At 44.3% G+C, this 22,380-nt stretch overlaps 1 protein-coding gene across 1 annotated transcript in view; it reads right to left on the bottom strand.

The window, feature by feature from the left end:
• LOC129708696 (copine-8-like) overlaps positions 1 to 22,380 on the bottom strand; it is a 268,617-nt gene that overhangs the window by 8,473 nt on the left and 237,764 nt on the right. The window contains exon 18 of the mRNA XM_055654624.1: positions 241 to 298. Coding sequence (XP_055510599.1) covers positions 241 to 298 — 58 coding nt within the window. The remainder of the gene's footprint in view (positions 1 to 240; positions 299 to 22,380) is intronic.

The following is a 22,380-nucleotide window of genomic DNA, read 5'->3' as shown; positions in this document are numbered from 1 at the left end:
TGTGTCCTTTAAATGTCAAGTAAAAGAATAATCTTTAATTAAGAAAAGGAAATAAATTCTCAGCGGAATTAGCCTTTACAAGTTTAATGCGGATTTTCTTAAAAGGTTCCAAAATGTTCATTCATATTCTTTGTCAAGAAGATACTTGATATTGTTCTGTGGAAGTTCTTGTTTCAGCTTCTCCCTGTGAGTTAAGCTTTATAGGATACTTCTCAATAAAAAGATGCGAATTGCACTCACCATCAAATTCTGCCTGTCCCACTCCAATGATGATAATGGACATAGGAAGCTTTGCGGCCTATAATGAGGAGAAATGTAACACACCATATTGAGGACTTGGCTAATGGAGACACTCTAGGTGTTGAGAATTGATCTGACTCTACCCCAGTGATTCAAAAAAAAAGACACAAAGTGCAGGAGTAACTCAGCAGGTCAGGCAGCATCTCTGGAGAACATGGGTGGGTGACGATTCGGATCTGTGCCCTCTTCATCAGACTGATCCATCTGAAGAAGGGTCTTGACCCAAAATGTTACCTATCCATGTTCTCCGGGGATGCTGCCTGACCTGCTAAGTTACTCCAGCACTTTTCTCCCCCATCTCCCCATTTATCAGCAGCCTCTGGTATTCTCTCCAAAATGATGGTTGATGCAACCGGGCAGAGGAATATTAGTTGATGCAGGTATGGTGCGAGCTGTGACATACGCCTAGAGTGGGCATGATCTGCTTATTTTAAGTAAGTACCTGGGATGTCTTAACCATTTTGTTAACTATGGAGCCTCATGTTCCACCCGGTCCATCACAGGTACTGACCTCCCCACCACTGAAGGGATCTACGGGACGCGCTGCCTCAAAAAGGCAGCCAGCACCATCAAGGACCCGCACCACCCTGGCCATGCTCTTATTTCACTCCTGCCACTGGAAAAAGGTCCAGGGGTCTGAAAACCATGACTTCCCAGCTCATGAACAGCTTCTTCCCTACAACCACCACTTGAACACTACAAACACCAAACCAAACTATAAAGGTACACAAAAATGCTGGAGAAACTCAGCGGGTGCAGCAGCATCTATGGAACGAAGGAGATAGGCAACGTTTCGGGCCGAAACGTTGCCTATCTCCTTCGCTCCATAGATGCTGCTGCACCAGCTGAGTTTCTCCAGCATTTTTGTGTACCTTCGATTTTCCAGCATCTGCAGTTCCTTCTTAAAAACCAAACTATGAACTGCCTTGGTTGCTCAAGGGTCTTTGAGCATATTTTGCACTCATAATCCATGTCTGAACTATGGATAAAAGAAATGGGACCACAATGATTTTGGACCAGATGTCTTAACACAAAACCCAGTATGCAGTTATCGTACACCTGCCAGTGAGAATCCAAAGTAAACACTTCTTATTTCATTGTACTGAAAGGTCAAAGAAAAAGCTTACAGTCTCTCAGTCTTAATGCATACATTCACACAAAACAAGCTTCAAGAGCGTATTATCAATTGTGTATGACCTGATATCTGAAGTTGTAATCCATTTTGGAGGAAGTTTGCCAGTTCTTCTGGAGATAGTTATGTCGGGAATAGATATAATGAACTGGAGGAATGCAATGAGTCAGACAGCATCTCTGGAGAAAAGGAACAGGTGACGTTTCAGGTCGGAACCCTTCTTCAGACTGCCAACCTGAAATGTCACCTGAGTTACTCCATCACTTTGTGTCCATCTTTGATATAAACCAGCATCTGCAGTTCCTTGCTACACAAGTTAAGAGTCGGGTATCGGTATCGGTTTACTGTTGTCACTTGCACTGAGATACAGTGAAAAGCTTTTGTTTACATGTTATGCAGTCAAATCATACTATAAATGAGCATAATCGAGCCATACACAAGTACAACAGGGAATGCAAAGTGAAAAATACCAGAGTGCAGAATACAGTGCTAGAACCTTATGGTGTTGCAGTTGCAGAGAAAAATTCCGAGGTCCGCCACGAGGTTGGTTGGAAGATCGGGAATACACCCCAGCTTATAGGAGGACCGCTCAGCAGTCTGATAACTGCGGTGAAGAAGCTGTACCTGAATCTATTTGAACAGGTTCATCTAAAGCTGCTTCTTTCTAGCATGAAAATAGCAGCAAGTACACCAAACGTTATCAGCAAACAACGGAGGTAATTTTCAATTTATCTCTGAAGCATAAAATGGGTTGGATGCTTGATGTACAGACAGGCTCACTTTCCTCTGCATTGTTTTCAATCAAAAGAAAGTCTGCGCTGTTCCTGTAATTTGCATCCAAAGGTAATGACAGATTAATGCTTCATTGGTCGGTTGAAATTGACTTTCTATGTGCTGGGAAGAAATGGTTTAAAGAAAATCAATTTCTTGCCTAGTTATTTGTTGGAGTTACTTATGCAGTTAAGTGGATGTACTTCAATGGGTAATTTACTGTTCAGAAATATCATCTTTTCTGCACAATTTCCAACTTAATGACATTAATGTTCCTCAATTTATGCACATTCTCTGGTAAAAGATTTTGCAAAAATTTTATTGACACTATGATACATACCTTTTGGTTTATGAATCAATTTCTTTAGCGACAGTTACGTCTCGATAACTACCCTGCACTTCAATGTCCTATATTCATACACATTAATATCTCCATTACACACTTTGCATTGACTTTGTGATTTTTAAAATGTTGCTTAACATGAATTTTCCAGGAATTAAATGACTTTCATAGAATGACAAATACCATCAAATTTATTATTCCCATTTTTTAAAGTAAATTTCATTTTTAATGTTTATTTAAGTCCATGTAGAAAAATAAATAAAGGAATCATGATGGAGTAACTGCTGAAGGAGTTATTGTCAATTATACTAATTTCATGTTTACAATCTCCAAAACATATTTGAATTGCTTTATAATATTTTTGCTGAGCGATATAGAAAGGGCAACTCCCTTGTGAAAATGATGGGAGGAAAGCCTGAAGGAATGGATGTAAATGCTTTGAGACATGTTTTGGGGAAATACTCATTTATTTCTAATGGTATTTGCTGTTTAAATTCATGGAATCCTGGATTGGAATTGTTGGAAAAATGATCGAAGTATCTAATTCTTTGTGACAGTGCCTTGATCCAATCAAGCTTGGACGGTAAGTTTCGTTTAGTTTAGAGATAGAGAGTAGAACCAGGCCCTTTGGCCCACTGAGTCCACGCCGACCAGCGATCACCTCGTACACTAGCACAATCCTACACACTAGGGACAATTTACAATTTTTACCAAGGCCGATTAACCTACAAACCCTAGCGTCTTTGGAATGTGGGCAGAAACCGGAGCACCTGGAGAAAACCCACGCGATCACAGGGAGAACGTACAAACTCCGTACTGACAGCACCTGCAGTCAGAATCGAACCCTGGTCTCTGGCATTGTGAAGCAGTAAGTCTACCGCTGCGCCACAAATTTATTGACAAAAACCTGATGTCATTCACCATTAAGCAATATTAAAAAAAAATGTTTCAGAACAACTTCCATTTGTAAATCAAACCAGAATATAACTCACAATCCCAAATAAACCTTACTATGAATCATAATTCTCAAAACCGCCAGCAATAATTCATTGTTTAAAATGAGCAATCAGCAGAAACTGATGATTTGGACTCTCGCTCTCACCTTGTGAATTCTAATGGGGATGAGTCAGAGTATAGAAGAGAGATCGATCAACTGTCCATATGGTGCCAGCGCAATAACCTGGCCCTCAACACCAGCAAAACCAAGGAGCTGATTGTGTACTTTGGAAGGAGTAGGAGGGTGACCCACAGCCCCATTTATATCAACGGGTCGATGGTTGAAAGGGTCAAGAGCTTCAAATTCCTGGGCGTGCACATCTCTGAAGATCTTTCCTGGTCCGAGAACACTAACGCAATTATCAAGAAAGCTCATCAGCGCCTCTACTTCCTGAGAAGATTACGGAGAGTCGGTTTGTCAAGGAAGACTCTCTCTAACTTCAACAGGCGTACAGTAGAGAGCATGCTGACCGGTTGCATCGTGGCTTGGTTCGGCAATTTGAGCGCCCTGGAGAGTAAAAGACTACAAAAAGTAGTAAACACTGCCCAGTCCATCAACGAGGGGATTTATCGCAGTCGTTGCCTCAAAAAGGCTGGCAGTATCATCAAAGACCCACACCATCCTGGCCACATACTCATCTCCCTGCTACCTTCAGGTAGAAGGTACAGGAGCCTGAAGACTGCAACAACCAGGTTCAGGAATAGTTACTTCCCCACAGCCATTAAACCTGGCTCGGATAAAACTCTGATTATTAATAACCCATTTTCTGTTATTTGCACTTTATTAGTTTATTTATTCATGTGTGTATATATTTATATCATGGTATATGGACACACTTATCTGTTTTGCAGTAAATGCCTACTATGTTCTGTTGTGCTGAAGCAAAGCAAGAATGTCATTGTCCTATACAGGTACACATGACAATAAACTCACTTGAACTTGAACTTGAAGAGGCGATTCAGTGGCTGTGGAGCAACGTTAAATCGCTTCCCCGAAGACCAAAGGAATAAATGGATTTTGGGTTTACTGCTTCATTCTGAATCCATAATTCAAATAGGGTGAAATCCCCATATTGGCAAGAACTCTGTGAATTTAATTGTCTTAAAATTGATGGTGGGAGATTGCATCGAGAACCTCTTTTTGCCTCTGCGATCATTTTGCATCACTTGGAAAAATCATTGGACACTCTCTCTCCAGAGTGATCATGTAATCATGACCTGATACAACGACTTAGACTATTATTGTTATTATTGCACTATTATTGTTGGTGTGTCTACGTAATTGTGCATGTGTGTGTGTGTATATATATAGATACCTACATATATGTGTGTGTAGGAAGGAATTGCAGATGATGGTTTAAACTGAAGATAGATACAAGAAGCTGGAGCATCTCAGCAGGACAGGTAGCTCCTATGGAGAGAAGGAATGGTTAACGTTCCGGGTCGAGACTTATCTAAAGAAGCTGAGCTACTCCAGCTTTTTGTGTCTATATATATATGTGTGTGTGTGTGTGTGTGTGTGTGTGTGTGTGTGTGTGTGTGTGTGTGTGTGTGTGTGTGTGTGTGTGTGTGTGTGTGTGTGTGTGTGTGTGTGTGTGTGTGTGTGTGAATATACACACGTTAAATTTGTTTTTCTCTCTTGTTTATTACATTGTTTACAGAGTCCTGTTGCAAGTAAGAATTTCAGTGTTCTATATGGGACATATGGCAATATAACACTCTTGACTCTCTCTTAATATGCATGGGAATCGCTGGAGCGGCACTCATCATGTGGATGGTATTCCAGCAGCTCCTGACTTGCACCTAGGTGATGGTGGAAAATCCTCCAGGGTGACACAGTGGCAGAGCTGCCTCCTTACAGCGCCAGACACCCGGGGTCGATCCTGACCACGGGAGCTGTCTGTACAGAGTTTGCACGTTCTCCCTGTGACCCTGTGGGTTTTCTCCGGGTGCTCAGGTTTCCTCCCACAGTCCGAAGACGTGCAGGCTTGTCAGTAAATTGGCTTCAGTAAAATTATAAATGAACCATATAACCATATAACAATTACAGCACGGAAACAGGCCATCTTGGCCCTACAAGTCCGTGCTGAACACTTATTTTCCCCTAGTCCCATCTACCTGCACTCAGACCATAACCCTCCATTCCTTTCCTATCCATATACCTATCCAATTTATTTTTAAATGATAAAATCGAACCTCCACTGGAAGCTCATTCCACACAGCCACCACTCTCTGAGTAAAGAAGTTCCCCTCATGTTACCCCTAAACTTCTGTCCCTTAATTCTGAAATCATGTCCTCTTATTTGAATCTTCCCTACTCTCAATGGAAAAAGCTTATCCACGTCAATTCTGTCTATCCCTCTCATCATTTTAAAGACCTCTATCACGTCCCATCATTTTAAAGACCTCTATCAAGTCCCTAGTTGTCTCTATTGTCCCTAGTTCTGTAGATGGTGCTAGTGTAAGGGGTTACCGTAGGTCGGCAGTCTTGGTGAGCCGAAGGGCATGTTTCCGTATTGTATTTCTAGTCCAAAGTCTAAAAGTCTAATCAGGAACTGAGACATTAGTTTGCACTGATTGCAGCCTCTCCCTTGCTATTTGTGAAGCTCAATTGTGTTTTGCGGAAAAATTTTGCGGAGTCGAATTTTAGTGAAACTAGGGATAATCAACAACAAAAGACCATCATCCTCTCATGTTTCTGAGGTCAAGTTGCCTGATCAGTATGAAACTTAACCTCTGCACTTCCAATTTATCCAGAAGTAGTTGCTGCTTAACTGCATCCTGTATATTGACATTTAGACTCACCATATAAATGTAGTAGCAATTAGATTGTGTTCTCACTGTAGGGACAATTATCATTGAATATAAAAGAGACATGGTGTATATAATATATACACGGAATATAAAGAGGGTAACACAGTGGCGCAGTAGAGTTGCTACCTCACAGCGCCGGAGACCCAGGTTCGATCCCGACTACAGGTGCTGATTGTACGGACTTTGTATGTTCTCCCTGTGACGTGCATGAGTTTTCTCTGAGATTTTTGGTTTCCTCCCACACTCCAAAGACGTACAGGTATGCAGGTCGATTGGCTTGGTAAATGTAAAAACTGTCCCGAGTGTTTGTACGATAGTGTTAATGTGCGGGGATCGCTGGTCGGCGCGGACCTGGTGGGCCGGACCTGTTTCCGCTCTGTACCTCTAAACTAAACTAAACTAGACACCAACAACTCCAGTGCTGCAATCTTGAGCAAAACAGAAGGTGTTGGAGGAACTCAGTGAGTCAGGCAGCATCTGTGGAAGGAATTAGACAGACGACATCTCGGATTGGGACTCTTCTTCAGACTGAAGAAATGTTATATATCTATCTCATCTAGTTTAGTTAGTTTGGTTTACTTTGTTATTGTCACGTGTACCAAGGTACAGTAAAACGTTTTTTTTTGCATGCCATCCAGTCAAAGGAAAAACTACCGGAATACAATTGAGCTGTCCATAGTACACAGATAAAGGATAAGAGGTACAACATTTAGTGCAAAGATATAACAAGTCCGATAAAGTCTGATTAAAGATAGTTTAGTTTCCAATGTAGATGGGAGGTCAGGATGGCACTCCAGCTGATAAGAGGACTGTTCAGTTGCCTGATAACAGCTGGGAAGAAACTGTTCCTGTTTCCCTCCACTGATGCTGCCTGACCCATTGAGTTCCTCCGGTATTGGTGGCACAGTGGTAGAGTTGCTGCCTTACAGTGCCAGAGACAATGGGCGCTGCCTGTTCAGAGTTTATACGCTCTCCCTGTGACTGCGTGGGTTTTCTCCGGGAGCTCCGGTTTCCTTCCACACTCTAAAGACGTGCAGGTTTGTAGGTTGATTAGCTTCTGTAAATTGTAAATTGGCCCTAGTGTGTAGGAGAGTGCTAGTGCATGGTGTGATCGCTGGCCAGCACGGGCTCGGTGGGCCGAAGGGCCTGTTTGCCGCACTGCATCTCTAAAGTCTAAAGTCACTGTGCTTCTCATGGATAAGAAATCTAGGTAAATACATGTTTAATATGACATTGTGATGCAAAGGCTATTTACTGTGGGTAAAAACGCCAGTGAGATGCAGACAAGCCAAGTGGAAGGGATGACTGATGTGATGAGGTTGGACTTTTGCTCTCAGCTGGCTACATCATCCTCGATTTAACAAGCAGCAGATCGCCGGGGCTCAGTTGCTTAAATAGAATTCTGCCCGCTTGCTTCTTGCCTCTCTTTTTGTAAAAACTTGCTGAAGAAGAAAACGAGCTGTCACATCAATGCCCCGCGTCAGCTGCTCACTCACTGCTAAGCAACAGGCTATATTTGTCGACATCTCCTGGACTGCGACACACCACACTGATGCTCACTGTCTTGCAAACGCAAGGCCTGCATTTACTTTGGAAATCGATGTAGTGGAAATGGATTGCAGCAGGGAGACTGAGTGCACTATTCAGCGGCATTAATACTCTCCCAGCTCAATTCTCCACAGGAGAAGGGGTTTCTTTCTGGTTGCAAATGTTATTTCAGGAAATCATTTTATTATGCGCTGCTCGAGAATTCAATAAAGCAGTCAATACCACTCACACCTGACGTTGTTGCCTCAGACATTAAATCTGCATTATATTCCAGCCACGCTGGCTTGTGGGACTACCCGTTGGGCTTCATTGTTATTCTAAAACCCAGCAACACTTCTCCAAAAGGAGATTTAGCTCGGCAGCAGTAATTAGTTGCAGCAATTGCAAGAATCAAGAGCAGCAGAGTGGTGCAGCGGGTAGAGCTGCTGCCTTACAGCGCCAGAGACCCGGGCTCGATTCTGATTGCAGGTGCTGTCTGTGCAGAGTGAGCATGTTCTCCCTGTGACCGTGTGGGTTTTCTCTGGGTGCTCCGGTTTCCTCCCACACTCCAAAGACATACAGGTTTGTAGATTAATTGGCTTCTGTAAATTTTCCCTAGTGTGTAGGATAGAGCAAGTGTATGGGTGATCGCTGGTCGACGCAGACTCGGTGGGCCGAAGGATCGGTTTCCATGCTGTATCTGTAAACTAATCTAAATTAAACATGGTCCTTCATTGCAAACATTAGGAAATCAATAGATCAATGGTGTTGTTGGAGACGGCTGCGGGAGGTCCTACAGCAGGCGGGCGAGCGAGCGGACCAAGCGCAGCCTGCGGCAGCTGCACGGAGCGGCGGTGGAAGGAGCCAACAGCATTGCTCTGGGCCAGGCCCACCCCTACTTCATCCATCCAGTGGCACCAGGACACCGGGCCTTAATGTGAGCAAATAAGAAACTGCAAAATCTCCTTGGGCCACGATCGGACTTTTCAGAGACTCGGAAGTTGCGAGACGGCGCTGGAATGAGGCGACTCTCTGCGTACTGATCCAGAAGAGGATCTATTGTAATCATGTACAATATGATTTGACCAGATAGCACACAGAACAAAACTTTTCACTGTATCTCTGTACATGTGGCAATAAATAAACCATTGAACCATCGGGTCACAGAGCATCCGTCGAGGGAATGGCCAAAAAGGTTTGGCATCAATTTGAAGAAGGATCTCGACCCAAATAGTTGCCTGTTAATTCCCTCCACAGATGCTGCCTGACCTGATGAGTTGCTCCAGCAGTTTGTGTTTTGACCAACATGTTTGCCTTCCCAAACTGAGGTTGATGCGACTTCAGCCAGTGACACAGCTTTCTCAAAGCTCGTTGATATCCTCTCCTTTCTACATGTGGTGCTCCTTCACCACTTTAAAGATGCTGAATTAATGCATTTGCTTCAGTTCTCTGAGGCTTTCCCAGATCAGGAGCTAATCTTTGCATAAACATTTACCAAATGTACGATTCAATTTGATTAATGCCACTATGGGATCAGTATACGTGCAAGAATTTAACACTACGTTGAATATTTTTAAGGTGACTAAGGGCATATTAATCTAGGGAAACACATCCCTCGCTGTATATAATATTGTAACCTAACATCTTGTATTGATGTCAAGAGCTGACTGATAATTAAATTGTGTAAACAGTTATGATGTGGAAAATAATTTAAAAATTGATCGCAAATGTCTTTGAGAATTATTCAAACGCTCACTCGGGATCAATTCACAGCTTATTGTAAATTCCAGAAATTTTTAACTGGGAGATAAAAATTATTATGTGATCGAGGGCATCAGCAAGTATTTGTTTTAAATTTACAGAAAATAAATTGGGTCACAGAAAATAAGCTAGATTTAATGATGTCAACAAACCACACTGAAGATGATGATCAAAGATGCTTTTCAAAATGTTGCTTAAGGGAGAATTATTTTTCAAAATTACTTATTCCGACACAGAAGAAATCTTAATGCTTCCTTGGTGAGTAGGTATTAGGAGTGGCCTCAAGGCAAGCATGTATTTTTCATGGCTTTACCGACAGGCTGACCTTCAACATCAGCGAGGAGATGTGAAAGTTTTTCCATGTAGGATTGAGTAGCAAAGGGGAGGGATGGTTTAGCTGCCAGAGCTCACTGGCAGGCGGCCTGTCAGCCTCTGGCAATTTCTGCATGAAGACGGCATCTGGATCATGGTGACACAAGGAACTGCAGGTGCTGGAATCTCAGGCAAAACCAAAAGTGCTGGATGAACTCAGCTGGCCAGGCAGCATCTGTGGAGGGAATGGGCAGATGACATCTTGGATCCGGACCCTTCATCAGTCTGAAGAAATTCCCCCCGCACTTTGTGCTTTGATCTGGTTTACGCACCTGGATATGGGTTGGGGCGGCCCAGAGTGAGGAGGCAACGCTGCCTGGTGGGTTGTTGTCAGGGTCACCTAAAGTTGAGAGTAGAGGGGAAACTCGGGTAGGAGGTGCTGACACAGAAAAAGACAGAGACGAGGAGATGGAGAGACGGCGAGAGGTTGGGGGAGAGACTGGGGGAGAGACGGGGGGGAGAGATGGGGTGAGAAAGGGGGGGTGGGGGGAGAGGAGAGACGGGGAGGAGAGAGAAGGGAGAGAGACGAGGAGCGAGGTGGGGAGAGACACAGAGAGAGGGAGAGGTGGGGATAGACACAGAGAGAGGGAGAAGGGGAGAGGGTGATGTCGTGTAAACCAAATGAGAGGACCCCAGTGAATTCCCAGTAACTTCAGTTGGAGGAATGATTGCAAGAAGTGGTCTCAATCCTGAGGATAATCCTCAACACTGGTACCGTGTAAGGATGCATCTCAGCCCTTTACTACACTCCTTGTACACTCATGACTCTGCAACCAAATACGAAACCAGCTTAACATATAAGTCCACAGACGACACCACCGTAGTGGGCCAGATATCTAATAACGACGAGACGGAATGCGGAAATGAGATTGAGAACCTTATAACCTGGTGCAATAACAACAACCTCTCCTTCAATGTCAGCAAGACAGAGGAGATTGTAATTGACTGCAGGAAGCAAAGCGAAACGTTCCCCCAGTCTACATTGATGGCGCCAAAGTAGAGATCGCCAAAAGCTTCAAGTTCCGAGGAATAAATATCTGGTGACTTGTATACCATCTGAGTGTACTATTCCTATACACATGTACTGTATCTAAGATGTAGTTATGTACAGTTATACTTGCACTGAACTGTATGCAAAAATGAATTTAACTGTATATAGAAACATAGAAAATAGGTGCAGGAGGAGGTCATTTGGCCCTGCGAGCCAGCACCGCCATTCATTGTGATCATAGCTGATCATCTCTATCAATAACCCGTGCCTGCCTTCTCCCCATATCCCTTGACTCCACTAGCCCCCACAGCTCTATCTAACTCTCTCTTAAATCCATCCAGTGACTTGGCCTCCACTGCCCTCTGCGGCAGGGAATTCCATAAATTCACAACTCTCTGGGTGAAAAAGTTTTTTCTCACCTCAGTCTTAAACGACCTCCCCTTTATTCTAAGTACATTCCTCGGTACATGGGACTATAAAGTACCATATAGCCATTGATATGGAGCACATGCAGGCAGAGGAGATTAGATTAACTTGGCATGGACATTGTGGGCTGAATGGCCTGTTCCTGTGGTGTACTGCTCTATGTTTTAAGTTCTATATTCCCTTTGTGCCTTTATTCTTCCACAGTGTCTCATTAGGGTTTGCTTGTTTTCTTTTATAAAGTGCTCACTTCTCCTGGACTCAGTTGAAAGCAACTTTAAACGTTTCCCATTGCTCTACTAAATTGTTGTTTGCCAACACTCGTGTCAGTGCCAAAACGTGGCGACACTCGATACCGCCTGGGTGCGGTCTGCCACCTAGGTACGTCACAAGAAAGTATCATTGAATCAATTAATTTTACTTTCCCACGTTCTACTCTCAAAATCCAAACTTTTCTCATCATCCTTTACTCTTTCCCAATCCCACAAGGAAATTTATTGCAACCACCATTGCCTGAAAGCATCCCTATTTTTATTTCTCATATCATTTCTGGATTATCACTGGATTTGTGGGAAATCTTTCCATGTCTGGTTTGTTTTGTGTTGGATTAAGGCTGTGCATACTGGAAGTACAGAAGAGATTGCAACTCCTCAGCCTCTGCCCAATTTTCCGAGGATGTGGTTGTATGTTTTATACACCCTCGCTTATTTCTTGTTCACCTTCCTTCCACTGTGACGCGGTCTCAGGGCTGCCTCTGAGAAAGATTGTCTTTTTTTATTACTCGTCTTTGTCCTAGTAGTTTCCTTTCAGTCTTACTGATGGCTGTGTCATTTTGTATGACTGCCATTACGTTATCTCGGAAGTACAGCCACATTACCTTGCCCCTTTCCGCTATCTCTTCAGAATATATTCAGATCTTTAATTATCACGACTGATTTTTCTGTAGCCATCTACAGTAACCCTTGCTGCATCCGCTTCTTCCTGTTCGATTGCTGCCTCTAGCTACACTTTTATTAGATCATGCATTACTGCTCTGGGATAAACTCATTTATTTTGAATTGCCTCTGTTTAATTTAGCCATCTCTACACTCATTCTCTTTATATTCCCTGGCTATTTGTTCTCTTCATTTCCCCATTGTTTATTGGTAAGCTTGTCTCATTTCTCATCAGTCCTTCTCCAGGTGTTGCTAGTGCAATCACCCCCTTGAGCAACTTACAGGCGTACGGTGGAGAGCACATTGACTGGTGGCATCACGGCCTGGTCCAGCGACTCCAACACCCAGGAACGAAGGGGGTTACAAAATGTGGTGGACACTGCCCGGTCCATCACAGGTACTGACCTCCCCACCATCGAAGGGATCTACAGGAGTCACTGCCACAATAAAAAGGCAGCCAGCATCATCAAAGGCCCACACAACCCTGGCCACACTCTCATTTCATTCCTGCAATTGGGAAGAAGATAAAGGATCCAGAAAGCTGTTACGTCCCAGGTTCAGCAGCAGCTTCTCCCCTACAACCATCAAGCACTTGAACACGACACAACACTAACCTCAATCCTAAACGACGGTGTGCCCTTGCTTGCCTCTGGAACTTCTGCCAGAGGGGAGCGGGGAGCAGTGAGAAGGAATGATCAGGATGGGATGCTTCCCAATCCTATAATTAACTTACACGGCCACATTTCCCTTCTCTTTATCCCCCACCTGTGATTTCTAGAAATGCCCTCCCCACCCCAGTCTTGCCCCATCACCTTGCAAATAAAGACTCAATGATACTTGGGCTTAGCCAACAGCCAGATACAGGGGATCCCTTCATTCCCTTGAGAGTTCTAAATCTCTGATTTCCTTCCACCACCCCATCTTGAATCCTAGTATTCCTCTACAATTCCTCAGAGTTCAGGCAGGAACATTGTAGTTTCCATGTTTGGGTAAAACAAAGGGTTATCAGGGTACGCTTCAGATGAGGGCTTGGTCATCAGTCAGGGTGTTGAGTAGAGAAGTTGGAACGTTATGTTATAGTCGTACAAGACGTTGGTGAGCCCGCATTTGACCTTTTGCTATCAGTTTTAATCACCGTGCTATAGGAAGGATGTAGTTAAGCTGGAAAGAGTTCAGGGAATGTGCAGGAAGGAACTGAAGATGCTGGTTTAAACCAAAGATAGACATAAAAAGATGGAGTAACTCAGCAGGTCAGGCAACATCTCTGGAGAAAAGGAATAGGTGATGTTTTGGGTTGAGACCCTTTTTCAGAGAAGATTTACGAGGATGTTGCCAGGACTTGAGCGTCTGAGCAATAGGGAGGGGTTAGGACCTTATTCCTTGGAATGCAGGAGGCTGAGGGGCGATCTTATAGACGTGTATAAAACCAAGAGGGGTATGGACTGGGTGAATGCACAGTCATTTTATCCAGAGTAGGGGGATCAAGAAGCTGAGGACATAAACTTGACTTGACTTGACATAGATTTATGATGAGAGGAGCGAGATTTACTGGGAACCTGATGAACAACCTTTTCACACAAAGGGTGGTGGGTGTATGGAACGAGCTGCCAGAGGAGGGAGTTGAAGCAGCCACAATAACAGGTTTAAAAGACACTTGACGTGTACATGGATGGGAATAGTTCGGGGAGATATGGGTCAAATGTGTGCAAATGAGACTAGCTTAGATGAGGCATGTGAGCTGGCATGGGCTGGTTGGGCTGAAGGGCCTGTTTCTGTACTGGACGACTCTTTGACTGCAGGGGGAGTTGGTGAGATTTGAATCCATGATTCATAATATCTTTAACTCCTACTCAAGCTCAAATGAGTGAGACGGAGAGATTGAAGACAAAGAATCTCCAGACAATATGTATTACAGCATGCTCCAACAGATAACTATAACGTATAATTACACAAAGCTGTAAATCAATTGTGGCAGTGTATGGTTTCTATTTTCATCCCTTTCCTTAAATTTTATTTAGCAATATTTTCAGGATTGTTGCCTTGCATCGTAGTCTCACTAACAGTGGCAGGGTAGCGCAGTGGTAGAGTTGTTGCCTCCCAGTGCCAGAGGCCAGGGTTCAATCCTGACTACGGATGCTATCTGCACAGAGCTTCTACATTCTCCCTGTGACCACGTGGGCTTTTTCTGGGTGTGTTTTCCTCCTACACTCTAAAGACAGACAGGTTTGTAGGTTAATTGGCTTTGGTAAATTTGCACATTGCCCCTAACGTGTGTGATAGTGCTGGTGTACGGGATGATCGCTGGTCGGCGCGGACTCGGTGGGCCGAAGGGCATTTTTCTCCACACTGTATCTCCAAAATCTAAAGCTCAAAATGGAAAAATGTATTTGCCGCAATATTAAGTTAATCTTTTTAATACAATGAGTTGCATCCATCGTGGTGTCTATAGATCCCTAACAGATATTTAATTGAGGTGCATTAGGATAACAACATGTCCCCTTTTCATCTTTATTTGAAAGCTAAACACAGACACGTTGAATTTTGTTCTAAAAAAACATTAGTTCTAATGATTAATGGATGTAACATCAAATATCCAGTTGAAGAACTTAGGTGTGATTGTTTGATTGTCGACCAGAATTCAATTGCATTTCATTATTTTATATGCTAGATGAAAGGCATATGCACTTTGATAGGAAATTCATGGAACAGTTTCCTTTTAAGTTTCTCCGAATACGTACATCTGCTGAAAGCAGGGTTCGCTGTGTAGGTTTGTCTGAATGTTTGTTGAGATGATTTATTTCATAGCTTATTTACAGCAGCAGATTATCCACAGCAGATTAAAATAATGTAAACATGACCAGCTATTTTATGTTTTTCAAATTGCTACGGCCTTGAATATTAGAGTCCTAGACTCACAGAGCTGTACAGCACAGAAACAAGCGCTTTAGCTCACCTTGTCCATGCTGACCAGGTTGGCATTCTGGGCTATATCATGAGGCCTATATCCCTCTCAACCCGTCCTATCCACATATCTGCCCAAGTGTCTTTTAAAAGTCGTAATTGTATCTGCTTCTGTAGTATTCTCTGGCAACTCATTTCAGATATGGACTACTCTCCGAGTGAAAAGTTTGCCCCGGAGATCCCTCTTAAATCCCACCTCTCTCACCTTAGGCCGATGCCTGCTAGTAAGCAATGTTTATACACAAAATGCTGGAGTAACTCAGCGGGACAGGCAGCATCTCTGGAGAGAGGGAATGGGTGATGTTTCCGGTCGAGACCCTTCTTCAGATCCGAAACATTACCCATTCCTTCTTTCCAGAAATACTGCCTGTCCCGTTGTGTTACTCCAGCTTTCTGCAATTCCTTCCTACACACCAATGTTTATGTGGGTCTGAAATATATTGCTTGTGCTGTTTCATGAAATCAATTCTAAAGCCTTTGCTGGCACACTTCATCTATTTGAAGCAACACAAGAAATCTCTCAATAATGTTGAGGGATTAATAATATGGTCATAATAAAGTCAAATAAGGTATTAATGAGGTCACCACAAAATGACGTTTTACCTGAGAAAGACACAAAGTGCTGGAGTAATCTAGGAGGTCAGGCAACATCTCTGGAGAACATGGATAGGTGACGTTTCAGTTCACCCAAAATGTCACCAATCCAATTCCCCTAGAGATGCTGCCTGACCCGCTGAGTTACTTCAGCATTTTGTGCATCCTTTTGCATAAAAAGGGTATATTCCAGTTGCGTAACCAGGGGCGCCGGGGAAATGGCAGCCCTGCCAGCAGTCTGTTTGTTTTTTCTTTCTATTTGTTATTTTTCAGTTTGTTAAAAGTTGGTTTTTATGTTCTTCGGTTTGTTTTATGTGTGGGGGGGGGGGGGGGGGGGGGGGGGGGGAGGGGATCGGGGGGTTCTTACCTTCCCGGAGATATGATCAATTTTCGGATCACATTCTCCGGGCTCTGCGGCCTACCATCGCTGGAGGTGTGAGCCGCCCCGGACTGTCATGAACACCACCGTGGGGCGTGGAATTAACATTGGAGCGGATCCCTTGCCTGGGATCGCTCCCACCTCGACCTCCGTGGACTTACCATCAAGAGCTCGCAGTCTCGGGAGAGGCTGAGTCGGGAGCTCCAATGCCACGAAGGCTCGACCAGCCCCGACGCAAGGTTTGAGTCAAGACCATCCCGTCAATGGAGGGCTCGAGGCCCCCGACCGAGGAAGAACGTAAGGAAGGACTTGAACTTTATTTCGCCTTCCATCACAGTGAGGAATGTGTAGGAGTCACAGTGGTGGATGTTCAAGTTAAAATGTGTTTTTAAGTGATTTGTTGCTTTTAATTGTATGACTGGCCTGGCCAATGAAATTCCTCGTACGTTGTAAAACCTACTTGGCGAATAAAGTGCGATTCTGATTCTGATTTAGATCTATTGTCCTTTGCTACACTGTTGTCTATTATGTCTTGGACAAGCCAGAACTTCACTTTTCAACAGATCAACAACAAAGTTACATAATCCTCAATTTAGGCTAATTCTCAGTTGTTTCCACTATCATTGAGAGGTGTCCTGTAAGACTTCCAGTAAGAAGATAGAATATAGAACTGCATAGCACTGGAATGGGCTCTTCAGCCCACTATGTCCACGCCCAACATGATGCCAGGACCAATTCTTATCTGCCTGCACATAATCCATATCTCCCCATTCCGTGCATATCCATGTGCTTATCAAAAAGCCTCTTAAACACCACCATCTTATTTGCCACCACCACCGCTGGCAGCGTGTTCCAGGCACCCCCTACCTTCTGCGTGAAAAAAACTTGCTCCACACTCTCCTTTAAGCTCTCCCTCTTTCACCTTAAAGCTGTGCCCTATAGTATTTGATATTCCCATCTTGGGAACAGACACATCATCTTGTTTACTGAGTAGCAGAAGCATACATTTGTTTTATTCCCTGGGCTCAAGATATACAGCTGGCAAGTTGGTTGCATTGCCGACAGTAGTACATTTTAGGAGTATTTCTGAAGTTGAACATTACTTTGAATAACCCACAATGATACATACTGCCGACAACAGTCTGCAGGAGAAGGTTTAAGGCTGGGAATCAATGTGTTGCTTCTCTTTCCCCCCCACTAGCATGGAAGTGAGCCTGTCTCAGCTACATCGTTCACTGTGCCTCAGGACTGAAGAGGGAAGAATTTGTAAGACAAATTTGACGCACTTCAGATCTATAGTGTCAAAATGTCAACTTAAACTTCATGACCCTGTATGAACCATGGGTGTGATATTGAAAAATTCCAGCCTTTAAGCGAACGCTTTGTATACGAAGTTTCATTCTCATCAACCTGACATTCAAAGCTGCTTTGAACGGTCTTTGACATGAACTCCACATTTTCCCTTGAAGCGTTCCAATGCATTACATTCAACACATTGTACGAGCAGCGACTTCTGCATTTTCACGCGAGAGACCCAATCGCCAAAGAAAGTTTATAAGGACAAGTTACAGGCTCATGCTCCCACCAAGCCATACAGTGTAGAACCTGGCCCTTCAGCCCAACTTGCCCATACTAGCCAACATACCCCATCTACACTAGTCCCATCTGTCTGCATTTGCCACATATCCCATTAAATCTATCCTACCCATATACCTGTCCAAATGATTTTTCAAATATTGCGATAGCACCTGCTCCTCCTCCGCTAACTCCTCCAGCAACTAATCTTCTCTTCTGATAGAACATCGAACCCCATCTATGTCAGGTGTGGATATTTATTAAACAGTACAGCACAGGAGAATGCTGGAGTAACAGCAGGTCTGGCAGCATCTCAGGAGAATGGGAGTAGGTGACGCTTCGGGTCGAGACCCTCTGTTGCGGGCCTAGAACTCATTAAGGTGGGGGCGGAGGGCTACACAGGGAAGGCTTCTGTTGAGGACCGACCATTCTGCATCTCAAAGAAGGAGGTCATGGGGTGGGAGAGGGATGAAAACATGGCAAGTGCGAGGTCTGGGATCGGAGGGGTGGAAGGAGGCTTGTGTGGGGGTGGGGGGGGGGGGGATTACTGTGGAGGTGATAGGGGTTGAGAGGTGGTGTAAGGTGCAGTGTAGGGTTGCGGGTTAGGAGCAGTGTGGTTGGAGCAGGGGGAAGGACAGCAAGGCCCAGTGGTAACATTACTGACTCATCTCTACCCCGTTGTGGACATTCATTGGACTTTGTCTCTGAAACTGATGTGATACAAAGCTGCAAGCTATATTCTGCACTCTGTATATCTTCCCCTTTGCTGTAGTTTTAGTTTAGAGATACAGTCTGGAAACAGGTCCATCGACAGGTCCAACTGAGTCCACGCTGACCAACAATCACCCCGCACACTAGCCCTATTCGAGACAATTTACTGAAGCTAATTAACCTACAAGCCCAAGGTACACAAAAATACTGGAGTAACTCAGTGGGTGCAGCAGCACCTATGGAGCGAAGGAAATAGGCAACGTTTCGGGCCGAAACCCTTCGGTCCGAAACGTTGCCTATTTCCTTCGCACCAGCTGAGTTTCTCCAGCATTTTTGTGTACCTTCGATTTTCCAGCATCTGCAGTTCCTTCTTAAACAACCTACAAACCCACACGTTTGTGGAATGGGAGGAAACCGGAGCACCCGGAGAAAACCCACACGGCCACGGGGAGAACACGCATGCTCCATAGAGACAGCACGTGTAGTCAGGGTTTGACCCAGATCTCTGGCGCTGTGAGGCAGCAGCTATACCCGCTGTGCCACTGTGCAGCCTTCTACATGTTGTAATTGGGTTTGACTTGATTGTATTTATGTTTGTTATTATCTGATCGCATGCAAAACAAACCTTTCACTGTACCTCGGTACACGTGACAGGAATAAACTTAAAGCACCCCTCATCCTCCTGCACTCCAAGCAATATAGTCCTAGCCTGCTCAACCTCTCCCTGTAGTTCAGGCCCTCGAGTCCTGGCAACAACATTGTGAACCTTCTCTGCATTCGTTCCAGCTTAATGACATCTTTGCCCAAAGGCTTAAAAGAATTGTGTGGGTTTTCAGGCTTAGTGAGCAAGATGCCAAGGAGGTACTAAACGCAAGTATCAGAAGCAGAGACAGCTTGCGTTGACCAGCAGTAATGGACATCGTTCACAAAAACTACTAGTTTCATTTTGAAAAAGTCACTTTGCCATACGCCACTATGCCAAGGTTACTTTTACATCTTTTCCCTGCTGGTGAAAAGGTAATCCAAATCAGCGGCAAAAAAGGCTACTCCCCTGAAGCAGAGGAAGAATTTATCTCGACATTAATTCTGCATCAGTGATCCAGCTGAAACGAGCATTAAAAAAACAAATCAGCAACATCCACATGGGATCAATGAAAAGTAAGTGGGGAGTTGGATTAGTGGCTAAAAGGGCTCACAGCTTCAGAGAGCTATTGTACATTTGAAAGGCCTCAACATAAGATTAGCTTGTGTGCAGAGGGATCTTGGGGTCCAAGCCCATAGCTCTACTGAAAGTGGCAACAGAAGTAGATAAGGTGGCAGAGAAGGCAAATGGGTTCTATGTTATCCACTTTCTCATCTACTTCCTGCACACTAGCGACAACTTCCAGAGGGCCGATTAACCTATAAACCCGCACGTCTTTGGGATGTGGGAGGAAACCGGGAGGAAACCAGAGCACCCGGAGGAAACCCACGCGGTCTCAGGGAGAATGTGCAAACTTCACACAGGCAGCAACCAACATCAGGCTCGAACCTGAGTTTATTAAGCTGTGAGGCAGCAGCTCTACCCGCTGCACCACTGTGGGCCTCTGGGGAGCATTGTAGCACAGAGGGATCTAGGAGTGTAGGTGCAAGATTCCTTGAAGGTGCAAGATTCCTTGGAGTCCCAGGTCGATACGGTGGTCAAAAAGGCTTTTGGCACATTGGCCTTCATCAGTCAGTGTATTGTATAGGAGTTCATGTTGCATTTATATAAGATGTTGGTGAGACTGCCTTTAGGGTATTGTGTTCAGTTCCGGCCGCAATATAGGAAAGATATTGTGTTCAAGAAGGAACTGCAGATGCTGGAAGATTGAAGATATCTTTCCTATGGCACACAAAAATGCTGGAGAAACTCAGCGGGTGCAGCAGCATCTATGGAGTGAAGGAAATAACTGCAGATGCTGGAAGATCAATTCAGTCTGAAGAAGGGTTTCAGCCCAAAGCGTCACCTATTTCCTTCGCTCCATAGATGCTGCTGCTGCACCCGCTGAGTTTCTCCAGCATTTTTGTGTGCCATAGGATAGATGTTGTCAAGCTTGAAGGAGTTCAGAGAAGATTCACGAGGATGTTGCCAGGACTAGAGGGACTGAGCTATAGGGAGAGTTCAAGTTACATTTATTGTCACATACACCAATTGGTACAGTGAGATTTGAGATACCAGACAGCCATACGAATAAATAGAACACAATACACGATAGAATTTAACATGAACGTCCCCACACAGCGGATTCAACATTAGGCAATAAAGCTCAGTCATCTTCCTCATTGTTCACTCGTGGTCGTGGCCTTTGAGCCCTCCGCAGTCGCCACTCTGGCAGCCCGATGTTCCGGGATGATCAGAACTCTAACGTCGGAATGGAAGAACACTCTCAGAGGTTGGGTAGGCTAGGTCTCTATTCATTGGAGCGCAGGAGGATGAAGGGTGATCTTATAGAGGTGTATAACATCATGAGAAGAATACATTGGGTAGATGCACAGAATCTCTTGCCCAGAGTAGGGGAATCGAGGACCAGACGACATAGGTTCAAGGTGAAGTAGAAAAGAATGTAACAGGAATTTGAGGGGTAAAATTTTCCCACAAAGGGTGGTGGGTGTATGGAACAAGCTGCCAGAGAAGGTAGTTGAGGCTAGGACTGTCCCAACATTTAAGAAACAGTTATACAGGTACATGGATAGGGCAGGTTTGGAGGGATATGGACCAAACGCAGGCAGGTGGGGCTAGTGTAGCTGGGACATGTTGGCCGGTATGGGCGTTGGGCCGAAGGGCCTGTTCCACAATGTATCACTCTATGACTCTACTGACCAAAATTCCACATCCAAGCTAGTCCCATTTGCCTGCATTTGGCCCTTATCCCTCTAAATCTTCCCTATCCCATTATCTGTCCAAATGTCCCTCAAAATGTCATTATTGCACCTGCCTCAACTGCCTTCTCTGTCAATAAATTGACTGATGCGCGAGTCTTGGTGAAAGTCTGTATTTACACCACAGAACTATATTTAGTTTAAGCAACTGTTTTTTTTTTAAATCTATTCCCGCCCACATAAAATACAACATTATCTGTATTATGTATTGTAAAGAAGTCAAGAATAGAGTGCGTCAGATCTAATTCTTTTCTCACTTGACTTACTTGGCTTCAGATGGAATAAGATCTGATGCTCTACAATACAGTGGTAAAGAGGACGCAGTGTATGCTTGCTTTCAGAGTCTCAACATCATGTTTCAGCACAAACATTGTGGGCTGAAGGGCCTGTTTTCTTAAGGGGTTGGACAGGCTAGATGCAGGAAGATTGTTCCTGATGTTGGGGAAGTCCAGACCAAGGGGTCACAGTTTAAGGATAAGGGGGAAATCTTTTAGGACCGAGATGAGAAAAAAAAATTTCACTCAGAGAGTGGTGAATCTCTGGAATTCTCTGCCACAGAAGGTAGTTGAGGCCAGTTCATTGGCTATATTTAAGAGGGAGTTAGATGTGGCCCTTGTTGCTAAAGGGATCAGGGGGTATGGAGAGAAGGCAGGTACAGGATACTGAGTTGGATGATCAGCCATGATCATATTGAATGGCTGTGCAGGCTCGAAGGGCCGAATGACCTACTCCTGCACCTATTTTTTATGTTTCTATGTTTTTGTGCTGTACTGTTCTATGTCCTAGGCAGAGAACTATATTCTGCACGCTATATCTTCCTTCCCGTTTGCCCCACCTATTTTGCTTGAGTTTGGCGATTGTATTTAGGTACGATATATATGGTCTGTTTGGATA

Source organism: Leucoraja erinacea, chromosome 24 (assembly GCF_028641065.1).
Source record: "Leucoraja erinacea ecotype New England chromosome 24, Leri_hhj_1, whole genome shotgun sequence".
In the NCBI taxonomy this organism is placed as follows: domain Eukaryota; kingdom Metazoa; phylum Chordata; class Chondrichthyes; order Rajiformes; family Rajidae; genus Leucoraja; species Leucoraja erinaceus.
The sequence above is the reverse complement of the archived record's forward strand: the minus strand, read 5'-3'. Positions and strand labels throughout refer to the sequence as shown.